The sequence below is a fragment of the Embiotoca jacksoni genome, unplaced genomic scaffold (assembly GCF_022577435.1).
Source record: "Embiotoca jacksoni isolate LCO1_2020_lvr unplaced genomic scaffold, fEmbJac1.0.p SCAF_48, whole genome shotgun sequence".
NCBI lineage: Eukaryota > Metazoa > Chordata > Actinopteri > Embiotocidae > Embiotoca > Embiotoca jacksoni.
The window spans coordinates 1,679,580-1,693,078 of NW_027185401.1; the positions used below are offsets into that span (position 1 = coordinate 1,679,580).

General features: G+C 40.2%; 2 protein-coding genes across 3 annotated transcripts; one reads left to right on the top strand and one right to left on the bottom strand.

Annotated features, from left to right (window-relative positions):
* Window positions 1-5,273: 5,273 nt before the first annotated feature.
* LOC138210768 (immunoglobulin lambda-like polypeptide 5) lies at window positions 5,274-10,178 on the bottom strand. Of its 2 annotated transcripts, XR_011179276.1 has the most exons (5): window positions 10,065-10,178; window positions 9,502-9,766; window positions 8,038-9,408; window positions 6,177-6,485; window positions 5,274-6,060 (listed from the first exon to the last, which is right to left on the bottom strand). XR_011179276.1 is itself a non-coding variant. In XM_069170078.1 (4 exons), exons 1-4 carry the CDS (start codon window positions 8,153-8,155, stop codon window positions 5,616-5,618), a joined length of 636 nt encoding a protein of 211 aa, XP_069026179.1. In that variant the 5' UTR covers window positions 8,156-9,221; the 3' UTR covers window positions 5,295-5,615. The 2 variants fall into 2 exon arrangements, 1 of the variants encoding a protein (XP_069026179.1); XM_069170078.1 differs by lacking the exons at window positions 9,502-9,766; window positions 10,065-10,178 and having other exon boundaries at window positions 5,295-5,749; window positions 5,986-6,060; window positions 8,038-9,221.
* A 660-nt stretch (window positions 10,179-10,838) lies between these two features.
* LOC138210759 (zinc finger protein 22-like) lies at window positions 10,839-12,376 on the top strand. Its single transcript, XM_069170064.1, has 2 exons — window positions 10,839-10,969; window positions 11,354-12,376. The coding sequence occupies exons 1-2, from the start codon at window positions 10,945-10,947 to the stop codon at window positions 11,980-11,982; spliced, it is 654 nt and encodes a 217-aa protein (XP_069026165.1). The 5' UTR covers window positions 10,839-10,944; the 3' UTR covers window positions 11,983-12,376.
* Window positions 12,377-13,499: the final 1,123 nt, after the last annotated feature.

Below are 13,499 nucleotides of genomic sequence, written 5' to 3' on the forward strand. Positions count from 1 at the left end.
GTGCAGCGAGATGTTGGAGATGTTCTACCATCTGTTGTGGCCAGTGCTTTGTACTTCACTGTGGTCTGCTGGGGGAGCAGCATTGGAGCCGGTGACACCAACAGACTTCACAAACTGGTTAAGAAGGCCGGCTCCATCATCGGCTCCAAACTGGACAGCCTGGAAAAGGTGGTGGAGAGGAGGGCGCTGAACAAACTATGATCCATATTGGATTATCCTGACCACCCTCTCCACCACCTGCTGCAGGGACAGAGGAGCACTTTCTCTAAAACAGGCCTGGCCAACCCGCGGCTCCCGAGCCGCATGCGGCTCTTTGCCTTGTTTCATGCGGCTCTTTTACGTTCATATCAACATTTGTGTTTTTTTTTTTGTGCGTGTTCGCTTCGCTTGAGTTCAATATGGTATTTTCGTCAAACGCGCATGAGGTGAAATTCCGCAAAGCAGGAGGGGCAAACCCTTTGGAGTAAACAATTAGTGTCAATTTCGCTCTCAAAATGGCAGAAAAAAATGCACAGCTAAACGAAAATATGAAGATGAACACAGGACGTTTTTAACAGAGTGGGAAAGTTTATATTTTTTTGTTGAACGTAATGGCGAGCCATTCTGCCTGATATTTCAGACGTCATTAGCGCATTTCAAAGCTTCAAATCTTCAGCGCCACTTCAGCTCACTCCATGCTAACATCGATAAGGAATTTCCAAAAGGGACTGAATTTCGCAAGCACAAGTTGGACACTTTGAAAAGTCAGGCAGAAAAGCAGGTACAGTTTTTCCAAAAAATTACAAAGCACTCAGAGACTGTCACGCTTGCATCGTATCAACTGGCTTGGAACATTGCACGGGCTAAAAAGCCATTTAATGAAGTGGAGTTCGTTAAAAAATGCCTCAGTGACGTTGTTGAAATCTTGTCTCCTGAAAACGACAAACTAAAACGAATGGTATCAGATGTCCAACTGTCCCGCCACACTGTTGAACACAGAATATCGGACATTAACACGGCTGTTGAATCACAGCTGCACTCTGACCTTCAAGCATGTGAGTATTTTAGTGTCGCATTGGATGAGAGTTGTGACATACAAGACGAGCCTCAGCTGGCAATATTTGCACGGTCTGTGTCAAAAGATTGTGTGATCAAAGAAGAACTCCTTGATGTTGTGCCATTAAAAGACAGAACCCGTGGCATAGATGTGAAAGAAACAATGATGGCTGCATTTGCGAAAGCAAATCTGCCCGTACCGAAGCTAACTGCAGTAGCCACGGATGGAGCGCCGGCCATGATCGGATCTGTGAACGGACTTGTGGGGCTGTGCAAAGCTGACCAAACATTTCCTGAGTTTTGGAATTTCCACTGCATCATCCACAGGGAGCAACTCGTGTCTAAATCATTGAATTTAGACAACGTCATGAAGCCTGTGATGGAAATCGTCAACTACATCCGCACACATGTGCTTAACCACAGGCAATTCAAGAATCTCATCGCTGAGCTGGACCAAGGACTTCCAGGTGACCTGCCGCTGCACTGTGAGGTGGCTGTCAAAAGGCAAGGTGCTCGCTCGCTTCTTTGAGCTTTTGGATGCCGTGAAACTGTTCATGGAAGAGAAGGACAAGGACTATCCCGAGCTCTCGGACGTCGAGTGGATTATGGATCTGGCCTTTTTGGTCGACATGCTGTGTCACTTGGACAGACTGAACCTGACCCTGCGGGGTAAGTTAAAAATGCTGCCTGACCTGGTGCAAAGTGTGTTTGCGTTTGTCAACAAACTGAAGCTGTTCAAGGCGCATATTCAAAAGGGAGATTTAACGCATTTTCCCACTCTGCTAAAAGCCAGCGGGCAAGTCACCAGCGCCGCCCTGAATAAGCAAAGAGCCAGATATGCAACACTGGTTGAAAACCTGCACGAAAGCTTTGTCATCCGGTTCCGTGATCTACAACTGAAAAGGCCACAGATTACGTTCCTCGTCGACCCATTTAATGCGGAGACGGACTGTTTGAAAGCCCCGCTAGTCACAGATGAGGCCGCGGCTGAGTTGGAGATGATCGATCTTTGTGAGGAGGACCAACTGAAACCTGCTTTAAGGGAAGGGACCATTGAGTTCTGGAAAAGTGTGCCAATGGAAAAATACCCCAATGTCAAACGGGCTGCGCTTAAGATACTGTCAATGTTTGGGTCAACATACGTCTGCGAGTCTGTGTTTTCTACCCTGAAACACGTGAAATCAAAGCATCGATCTGTTCTGACTGACACCCATGTGAAAGAATTGCTTCGAGTGGCAACAACAGAATACAAGCCAGATTTGAAGAGGATTGTTCAAGGCAAGGAATGCCAGAAGTCGCACTAAGCAACATGCATAGTAAGTGAAAAACGCTATTGTAAATTATTATGTTTTTGTTTGTGGACTTTGTTGAACTGAGAGTTTGTGTGTGTGAGACAGTGCACACAATGTTCATTGTTGAAAATGACTGGCCTGTGGTCTTAGTACTGTAGGAGTCAATTTCTGTCATTATCATGTTGGTGTGTGACATGATAATGTCACACAATAAATTTGGCTGAGCAGAGGTGTGTGTGTAAGAGGAAGGGATGGGGTGATGTTCATGTGTGCCCATGTGTATGATGTGGCTCTTTGCGGTAACACAGTAAAAAATGTGGCTCTTAGTCTCTGACTGGTTGGCCACCCCTGATCTAAAAGATTCCTCCAGCTCCGCTGTCACAAGGACAGATACAGGAGATCATTCCTGCCGACAGCAATAAGACTGTACAATAACTCACCTCTGGCAAAATCCATCACATAACAATAACACTGTTGACTGTGTGTCTTGGTTTGTTTGAATATAACATATATACATATATACTGTACTGTATATACTGTGCTTTTTATATTTTGTATTTTATATTTTTTACTGCTATTTACTGCTATGTTATTGCTTTTCTATTATTCTATTCTATTCTATTCTATTCTATTCTATTCTATTCTATTCTATTCTATTCTATTCTATTCTATTATTTTATTCTATTATTTCTATTATTATCTTATTGCTTCTGTATGCTGCTGTGGCGAAAAAAATTCCCCTCGGGGATTAATAAAGTAACTACCTACCTACCTACCTACCTACCTACCTACCTACAACACCATTTCCAATACATTTCTTAATTTTAAATACACTAAAAATTACAATCTAAACACATTAATTACATATGATCTTTCCATAAATGTTTTAAAATATGTTTGTACGTTATGGTCTTTTCTCAAAATGTCTTGATAAACTGTGATTTTGACTCAGATCAGAAAAACTCTAATGACATAAAATAAACACCGACCTCATGAACTCTACTTTAATTGAGATTTACTGCAGCTTTGTAACTTCCATTTACACTGTGAATACAGATTAGATACAAAATCACATCAGTGTAGCATTGATCCCAAATGAAGCGAAAATTAATTAAAAAGCTTAAAGATATATTATAATGCCAGATTCATGTGACACGTCATGAGTGAAACACAGACGGCTACAGCGGTAAAATTTAACATAAATTTCCCGGAGAGAAGTGGGTCACTGTGTGTAGTGAGGTGAATTAATAACATTTTATTTGATTAAATTCACTAACATGTACAGACTCTTCTGACGGGTACATTTCTTTGTTTTTATTAGCACCTAAAATAATGAGACCTGAAGTGAACCAACACCGAACAAGTTCCAGGTTTTGTTAACGTGTGAAACGTCATGACTTGTTTGTCTCTGTGGTTTGTGTTTCTATCTCTGTGTGGTTTGTGCGCTGTTGCTCTTTGTATTAATAGCATAACCTTATTAACAGGTTTGACATGAGCAAAAATGCCATGTCACCAATACCTCACTCCAAGATTCGTCACTATTATTCTCCAAGATTCATTTTTAGACTTTTTCTTGTCATTTCTATCAGACTAAAAACACTGTAAATATCGGGTCGTAAAAAGAGAGCAGGAAGTTTATGGTCTCTGCTTTTACTCTGTCAAAGTTCATTTCTCCGATATTAATTTACGGTTTGAGCTGTTTCTCTCTTCGATGAATAACACAGCTCCTTCCTGGAATCATTCTTCCACCGGAGTGAACGATTGTAACTGTCGACGTCTTATTAAACCCACAATGTGGAGGCTGCAGAGCAGAAACCCCCGCAGCCCGTCTGCTGCAGGAAAGGAAGTTTTCATTAGCAGTCAACAGGTTTTTTTTGGTTTTTCTAACCACAGAGAACAGATTCATATCTGCAGCTGTTATGAGCTCCCCTCTCTGTCGTTGGTCTTCCTTCTTTACTCGAAATAACTGTTTCCACTGCTCCCCCCGTCTAATAAACTAATAATAAACACGCCCTTCATTTCTTCAGCATTCAGACTTCAGCCGTTTTATCAAAAAGCTGCATGATTGTTGTTTTTGAGCATTTGTAGCTTCAGAGCAGCTCAATCTGCTGTATGTTCATGTGTGTAAACAACAGTGTCATCAGCGTAGAGCAGGGGTGTCAAACTCATTTTAGTTAAGGGGCCACATACTGCCCACTTTGATCTCAGGTGGGCCAGACCAGTAAAATCATAGCATAATAACGCATACATAACAACAATATTTCTCTTTGTTTAAATCATTGGTGAAGGTTTTTGGATGATAAACCTTGTTTTAAGGTCTTTCTACAATAAACTAGAAACATAAAGACCAAAAACTCAGACATCAGCCCACTGTTTATCTGCCCCGGCTCTCCTCTGCAGATTCCCTCGCTTTGTGATGCGTTTGACGTCAAACGCATCACAAAGCGAGCAGCGAGCGCTGCTGCCTGTGGCACCGAGCGCTTCTTCCTCCGGAGCAGACGTCGCATTTACGCTGTTTTTGAAGCAATTACTGGATCGATTAAAACAAAAATAACAAAACGTTTGTTCTCATAAACCTCCATATTCTCATAGAAATGCAATTTATGTCTTTCTGTAATTTTCACACTTAGCAAAGTCATCCGGCGGGCCGAGCTGGACCCCCTGGCGGGCCGGATCCGGCCTGCGGGCCGTATGTTTGACACCCCTGGGGTAGAGGTTTACTTTGACACTGACACAAGTTAAAACAAAATGATTCATACACAAAATAAATGATCAGGAGATGCAGACCTGAACCAGCTGGATCTCACACACCTGCTTGTTTAGATAAAAAACTGCACGTTCATGTTTATCTAAAGTAGTACAGGAATGGTTTGTGTTTAGTTGTACAATGATATTCGTATCAGCCTGAACGTTTCTCTTTTTTTTACTTCAGTTTTGGATGGGAGAGAATTTATGTACAATCACGGTAAATTACTGTAAGCAGAGACCTGAAACAATAATGTTTTTTTGTTAGTTTATTGAGAATATTGTACTGAATAAATGAGAGGAACCTACAACCTACAATATTTAAAAATAAGAACAAGACAAAAGAAATGTTAACTGCTAAAATACCAACAAGGCAGCTAAAAATTCAGCTTAATTTCACGTTTTGTTTGTCACACTTTAAGTTTTTAAAAACATTTCGACAACTCTATCCAAGTCCACATTTAAACCAACCACACGTCAAAAATAAAATTTCTGAACACTGATTAAAGTTATATTTAAGATGTCCAGTCAGCGAGCATGTGTTCAGTTGGTGGACGGTCTCTTGTTTCTCAGGCTCGTCATCAGAGAAAGTCCACAGCAGTACACCAGACTCTTCACTATCAGCACTGTGTACAACACGCAGAGCAGCTTCACCCTGCACAGAGACTGGAAGGACACTGACAGACAGACAGAAAGACAGACAGACAGGTCATTCATCTCTCCACAGTCTGTTCAAATATATACATTTCTTGTGAATATCATTAATTTTTTTTATCGCTTTAACATTTCCTGGCGGGACGACCAGTTTTACAAGAAGACACGTGTCCACTACAGTTTGACTGAAAGCTCAAAGACCCTTCAGGACCTGACCAAGCTTTAATATGACCCCTACACCGACAGCAGGTGATCTTACAGTCAGCTTGCTGCAGAGATGGAGGGTCTGTTGGTTCTGTCTCTGGAGGATCGGTGGTTGCTGGAGCTGGAACCTCTGAAATAAAATGGAGACAGATGTTTGGAGCTGCAGTGAGACATGTCCGTCCTCTTTGACAGAGTCTCCACATGAAGCTGAATCCCTGCTGAACACAGTCACTAAGCCTTCGTTACCTTCTTCTGTCTGGTTCTTCACTGTGTCCCACTCATGCTTGACGTAACAGTGGTATTTAAAGGTGTGGAGATCATCCTGATCAACCACCCTGATGGAGGCGGTGCGTCCCGGCTCTCTGAGCTCCAGCTGTTCTCCCTCAGAAGAAAGAAGCTTCTCCAGCGAGTCGCTCTTGTTCTGTCTTTTCCAGGAGAACTGGACCTCAGGAGGAAACATGGCTGAGGCCAGACACAGCAGGAAGGTCCTCCCCTCCAGGTGGGCTCTGCATGCTGCTGGGTACATGATTACCTCCGGCTTCACCACCGGCTTATCTGAAGTTTGACAGCAGCGACAAGCAGCACAGACACACAGTGACACAGTCAACAGCATCTTCCAGCACTGCATTCAGTCTGATCCTGGAAACTACATGGACTCTGATCAATAAACTACTCATCAATACAGCACAAAGTTCACTACATACTGTGTTCACCTTCATATCAGACACAATCATCACTTCATGTATTCAAGTGTCACATGTAGAAGACTGAAAATGTTTGAAAAATTAAATCATATTACAGCTTATTTGCACGGTTATTATTTTACCAAATACTTTAATGTAACTTAATGAAATACAATGAAATTTACATGAAATCAATGGAAAATATTTCTTCAATATAAAGATAAATATAAAAGTTTCTGTAGTTGCCTCTAAAGAGAGAAACATTGTTATTTGATTTAAAACATTGTGTTGCACTTTAAATATTTAGCACCATTAACTTTAACTGTTAAACACATCAAAACACCAATAAGTTTTAGATAATTATATTTCATAACAATTTTAAGTAATCTTTTATGTAAGACATTATTCTGAAATTGAAAATTCAAGTAATAAAATGTGTTCATTTAAATACCACCTTTTACATTTGCAAATATATATATATTTAAAATGCATATATATTTATTAATTTTTTTATGTTAATGTATTTTCATATTTAAGTTGTACCTTCATATAACAAATAGTTATCCAGAATTTAATGTTAACAATTAAGCTATTTATTGACTATCTGATAAAATTAACATATATCTGTACTTTTCTTAAAAATACTTTTAAAAAAATATGAAACTTTAACTGAGACTTAAAATAAAGTTTAATTTTGTTTTTCCAAAACTTCAAGAGATGACTCAAAACTACTGAGATGATCAAACAGTTAATATTCATTAAGATATTAATTATCTGTCCAAAACAATTAACAGAAATGTTTACTTTATTATTAACAACAGGATTTCATGTGAACAATTAAGCGACTAATTGACGATTGATTACAATTCTTACTTTTTATAGTTCTGTTTCTTAATTGTTTTTACGAAAACACAAAATACTATATTTATATAATAAATAAAATATATATTGTTTTTCCAAAACATCAAGAGATGACACAAAACTACTGAGATGATTAAACAGTTAATATTGACTATCTGACACGATGATTTAAAACGTGTACTTTCGTATACATTTAGAAGAACAATACAATATTAAATTAAATTTACCCTAAATCTCATCTTGTTTTCAAAAGTCAAGTGATGATTTAGAACTACGCAGATAATCAAACACTAAATATTCCTACCAAAACTAAAATGTCACTTTTTGTGGATAATTTCATTCTCACGCAGAGAAAAAGAAAAAGATTTAGTTGTTATGGGAGATTCAAACATATTTTCAGAGATTATAGATTTTTTCTTACGTAACAATGTCTGCAAGATGAATTCTCTGCTATCTGTTAAAAAAAAATAACCTGTGAAGCCCGAAGCAGCAGAAACTGACTTTAAACACATTTTCAGTTTCTACAATAAAATAGCTGAAGCAAAATAAATGTTTGTTCTTACCTGTTACATACAGTTTAGTTCCAGAGCCAAAGATCCAAACACACAGTGAAACAGACTGATACAAAAACCTGTCTTCTGCTGAACGTGTCAGATGAAGTGAACGAGTCCAAAGTGTCATATTTCAGCTCCATGATGTGTTTCTTTCAGGTTCATATCAACATGACTGTCTCTTCTTCTGATGGATAAGATGGACGTGAGGTCACAGTGACCTTGACCTTTGACCTCAACCTTTGACCTTCCAGTCAGTTTATCGTTGATGTAGTGAACCTTTGTGCAACATGTGAAGAAACTACCTCCAGGCATTCATGACATATTATATTCACGAGGATGGGTCAAAGTGAGCTGACAGTGACCTTGACCTTTGACCTGTGACCCCAAAGTCCTTGAGTACAGGTGCTGATTTGATCCAAATTTGAAGAAATTCCTTCAAAGCGTTCTGAAATTCAAGATGACAAGAATGGGATGACGGGATAGGAAAGACATGAGGTCACATTAACTTTGACCTTTGACCCTTGACCACCAAAATCAAGTTGTAATTCATCCTTTAGCCCGGTAAACGTTTGTACCAAGTTTGAAGAAGTTCTCTGGAGGCATTCTTGAGATATCGCGTTCACGTGTCGGTGAAGGAACCTGAAAACATAAAGACTCCCGTTATGGTTGTCGCTAAAAAATAAGATTTAAAGTACTTATATTTACAGAAGATGCAGCCTGTGTGTTCAATAATATAGTCACAGACTCTGATGTAAAACTACGTCACTTTTCTGACTCAGCACTTTTTATTTGACATTTTAACCCAACTAATGGTTCTTTAACTTCAGAAAATAAAAATGAGAACAAAAATATTGATCTTGAAAGCTGCTGAAAACCAAATGAAATAAATGTAAAATAAGTTCTGACAGCAGTAAAGAAAAACTTCCCTCAGCTCAGTCTGTTTGTGAGATGGAGGTGAAATGTGAACCTGAGCTGTGGTTTACTGCTCTCTTCCTGTCACAAACACTGTTTGACATCTGCTGGTTTTTGTTCAGGCTGCAGGGATCATTTCTCACTGTGGGTACGAATACTGATAACAGTAGCAGTAGTAGGTGGCTGAATGATGGAGTTTAACGTTCTGGATCTGCAGCTCCCAGCCATTCCCTTTATTCACTGAAGAGAAATCATCTTTCTGAGGATGATTGTACCCTGAATATATTTCTCCATCGCTCCTATCAATACCAAGAATCACTCTGAATGTTTCTGTTTCTTTCTTCTGGTACCAGAACAGATCACTAACACACTGGTCAGTTTGTTTACAGCTGAATGAGACTTTGTCTCCAACTTTCCTGGTCAGAGTTAAATCATCCTGAATGAGCTCTGCTGCCATGGCAACCAGCGCTGTGGAGACACGGACGGACAGATGAAGGTCAGCGTGACGGCGTTAGTTAAAGGTGAAGTTTGCCGGCTCCCGATTGGCTGGAAAACACTCACCTGAACACAGACAGCACAGAGCAGCAGCCGGGAGGAAAAACATTTCGTTTCTTCGGTGCGGCGGCGTTTCCTTCTGGTGAACCTGGAGAGAAGTGACGCTCCGACGCAGCCGAGGACGAACGAGGACGAGCCGTGAGAGACCAGACGAGGGACACGTGGTTTCTAACAGGTCCTCAAAACCCTCCCATCAGCCCCTGCAGCACAAAGACAAGACTGCTGCTGCTGATTGACAGCTCGGCTGAAGCTGCTCGTGAGGTTTCATCGTCTGGATTTGAAAAAAAAAGAAAAAAAAAATCTGGGTCACATGATGCAGAAACACTGAAAAACATTCAGGTTGGTGGTGAGTTTATAACACGGACTGTTATCTGATGTTTAAAATACAAAACTACAAATCCTCACAGCTCCTCAGAAACTGATTGAACTGAAAGATTTAAATGAATTTAATGAAGTAAAAAAAAATTATATTATTTATTTTGATTCTTTTAATTGTTTGTCATATATCATATTATAAATATTTCCCATCGGATTCAGTCCATGTTTCAAACTTTATAATCTGCTCTCACATTTTAAATAAAGTTCTGTTTTGATTTATGAGTTCGTGGAAACGAAGCCGTCAGAGATTCTGCTGGAAACAGAGTCGACTGCAGCTTCTTTTTTTTTTTTTGTCTCCTCCACCTTCCAGCTGATGTGAAATTCATCTCCAACGAGTCGTCTGGATCTCGTTGTACTTGCGGTGACTCGCCTCAAGATGGCTCCGCCTCTCTTTGCTTCTTTATTGAAGACACAGACGGCAACAAAAATCCTCCTGATGATAAAATATCAGTGTCGCTGCTCATTCTGTCAAATCCATCACATAAACCCAGCGGAAGTTTCAGCTGGAAGTTGTGAGGTTTCACATTTAAAGGGATAGTTTCCTCACAAATGTTCCAGTTTTGAATGAAAGCAGTTAAAATCCGAAACAAATATTTTCCCCCAGATTCAGTCTGACCAATAGAAACTCCCGTCTCCAGCGTTGGCCCCGCCCACTACATCCAACTTAACCTTCAACAATGCTTTTGACTTGAGAGTGAAGGTTTTAAATTTGCAGCCAAAAGAATTCTAGTTTCACGAGCAAAATTCTTCATCTGTGACCAAAACTAACAAAACTTTAAGAGCAAATTTGTTGGCAATGCAATAATTTTATTCTCAGTTTATATATGTTTTCCTTACAAACTTGATTTGTGACTGCAGTGCCAGAAATTTGCTTTTAAAACTATTATTTGATTTGCTTGCATTATAAAGACACAAAAATACCCTTCATAGATGTTAATGTTCTCCAGCAGATGGCAGTAGCGTCAACAAGATCTCAATGAAGGCCGCTGTGCTCCTTTACAACAGTTCGGTCGACCCAGTCGACCCAGCGAGACCGTTGGGACGGACGTTAGAAACGCAGATACTCAATCGATGCTACTTTTATTTGTATTTTCAGGTAAGAAAATGACTAAACACTCGTATTAAGTTTGTTCTTCTTCGATATGCCGTCTGGTACGTTTGGTTGTACAAGACGGGACTCGTGAATGTCCGTAAGTCAAGGAGATAACCGGTGAAACTAGATGATCCTTTCATGTTGAAAACAAGACCGACTAGATTTAAAATGTAAATCTAAGATTATTTTACCCGGTTACACCGTTTTCTAGTCTAAGACTAGAAGTAAAAATCATTTGATGTCAAAAAGGCCTCTGGCCAGCTGGAAGGTGGAAGAGGTGAGAAAAACAAACTGACATCAACATGCACTACAGAACAACAACAACAACTGTGTGTTTTTCTGTCTTTACGTTAATAATCTTTTTCTCTCGTCTTTTCGTCCCTCCAGACGTCCCACAGCAACATGTCTGTCAGGAGGAGGAGGAGTTTCTCTCAGACCTTCAGCTCTGGAACGAGGAGAGGAACTCCGGTTTGGACCAGGAGGAACCAGAACCTCCGCAGATCAAAGAGGAAGAGGAGGAACTCGGTCGGGACGGAGAGCAGCTCGTTCTGAAGCTGGAGACGGAAACCTTCACGGGGACTCCAACTTTTGAGGAAAGCGACCGCAGCGACCCGGAACCGGACAGCGATCGCAGCTTTCTATTCGCCGAGAGCCGAGATCAAAAAGGAGGCCGGCGCGCAAAGGCCGAGATGAAGCCGAAGAAGAGACGCCTCAGGAGCAACGCAGACGAGTCGGTCGCGTCCCAAACGGGTAAAAAGCCTCTAAAATGTGACGTTTGCGGAAAGCGCTTCGACTACAAGTCCCACACGGACAAACATCGGAGGATCCACGCGGGCGAGAAGCCGTACTCGTGCCAAACGTGCGGGAAGCGCTTCACGCAGACGGCGCACGTGAAACGGCACATGACGATCCACACGGGCGACAAGCGCTACGCCTGCGACACCTGCGGCAAACGCTTCACCCAGACGTCGCACCTGAAAAAGCACACGAGGACTCACGCGGGGGAGAAGTCGTAGCGACCCGGGGAACTTTTTCTCTACCGGAAGCACTTATGAATCATAATGTTATTTATTTTATTTTTTAATTCAACTTTTATTTTTATTTTTTTTATTATTAAATCAGGTTTCAATCTGTATCAGACTGCACAACCCGTGTAAGGTTGTCTTGATTGTGGAGGAATCTTTAGCAGAAAGCTCATTGCATTTTTACTTTTAACAGTCCTGCATCTTTTTTTTACTTCTTTTTTTTCCACTGATAGTGTTTTTGGAAAACGTCACGTTAAAAGTCTTCACTGATGCGAACGCGTGGAAAAACGTTTACAAAGAAAAGGGGAAGTGTAACGTTGCCATGGTTGCAGCGAGTTACACTTTGGGATTTTATGGTGCGTTCATAATAAAAAGTAAAAAGACACATTTTGTTGTATTTATTTTTTAATGTTATATCTATTTCTAAATCGCTGTATTCCTCAGACAAATAATAAACTTTGTAGTTGGACTACTTTTAGTCATTTTATTTAAGAAATATTAAGATAAAAAAAATTAGTCTCAGTTCATATAGTTTTTTACTTAAAAACTTGATTTGTGTTTGTAGTGCCAGAAATTTGCTTTTAAATCTGTTTTTTTTTTTGTTGTTGTTTGTATAATAAAGACACAAAAATAACCTTCATGTATGTTAATTTTCGCCAGCAGATGGCAGTAGCGTCAACAAGCGTTAATGGAACATTTGTGAGGAAACTATCCCTTTAAATGTAAAACCTCACAACTTCCAGCTGAAACTTCCGCTGGGTTTATGTGATGGATTTGACAGAATGAGCAGCGACACTGATATTTTATCATCAGGAGCATTTTTGTTGCCGTCTGTGTCTTCAACAAAGAAGCAAAGAGAGGCGGCGCCATCTTGAGGCGAGTCACCGCAAGTACAACGAGATCCAGACGACTCGTTGGAGATGAATTTCACATCAGCTGGAAGGTGGAGGAGACAAAAAAAAAAAGAAGCTGCAGTCGACTCTGTTTCCAGCAGAATCTCTGACGGCTTCGTTTCCACGAACTCATAAATCAAAACAGAACTTTATTTAAAATGTGAGAGCAGATTATAAAGTTTGAAACATGTCGGACTGAATCTGAGGGAAAATATTTGTTTCGTGGAAACAACGTGAACAACATGACGATCAAAATCTGTGATGTTAGAAGAGAGAAAAGAATTCAAATCAATAGAATTTAATTTACTTTATTGAATGAATTTAAAAACATTTCAGAGTTCAATGAGTTTCTGAGGAGCTGTGAGGATTTGTAGTTTTGTATTTTAAACATCAGATAACAGTCCGTGTTATAAACTCACCACCAACCTGAATGTTTTTCAGTGTTTCTGCATCATGTGACCCAGATTTTTTTTTTTCTTTTTTTTTCAAATCCAGACGATGAAACCGCACGAGCAGCTTCAGCCGAGCTGTCAATCAGCAGCAGCAGTCTTATCTTTGTGCTGCAGGGGCTGATGGGAGGGTTTTGAGGACCTGTTAGAAACCACGTGTCCCTCG

What these genes read in the sequence shown, in the direction of transcription:
- LOC138210768 (XM_069170078.1), bottom strand. Translation starts at nt 8,155, where the DNA reads ATGACACTTTGGACTCGTTCACTTCATCTGACACGTTCAGCAGAAGAC. An exon ending in AACTAAACTGTATGTAACAG is followed by an intron (nt 6,486 to 8,037) that starts GTAAGAACAAAC and finishes GTCAAACTTCAG; the next exon opens with ATAAGCCGGTGGTGAAGCCG. An exon ending in ATCTCTGCAGCAAGCTGACT is followed by an intron (nt 5,750 to 5,985) that starts GTAAGATCACCT and finishes TCTGTCTGTCAG; the next exon opens with TGTCCTTCCAGTCTCTGTGC.
- LOC138210759 (XM_069170064.1), top strand. Translation starts at nt 10,945, where the DNA reads ATGCTACTTTTATTTGTATTTTCAG. An exon ending in ACTTTTATTTGTATTTTCAG is followed by an intron (nt 10,970 to 11,353) that starts GTAAGAAAATGA and finishes TCGTCCCTCCAG; the next exon opens with ACGTCCCACAGCAACATGTC.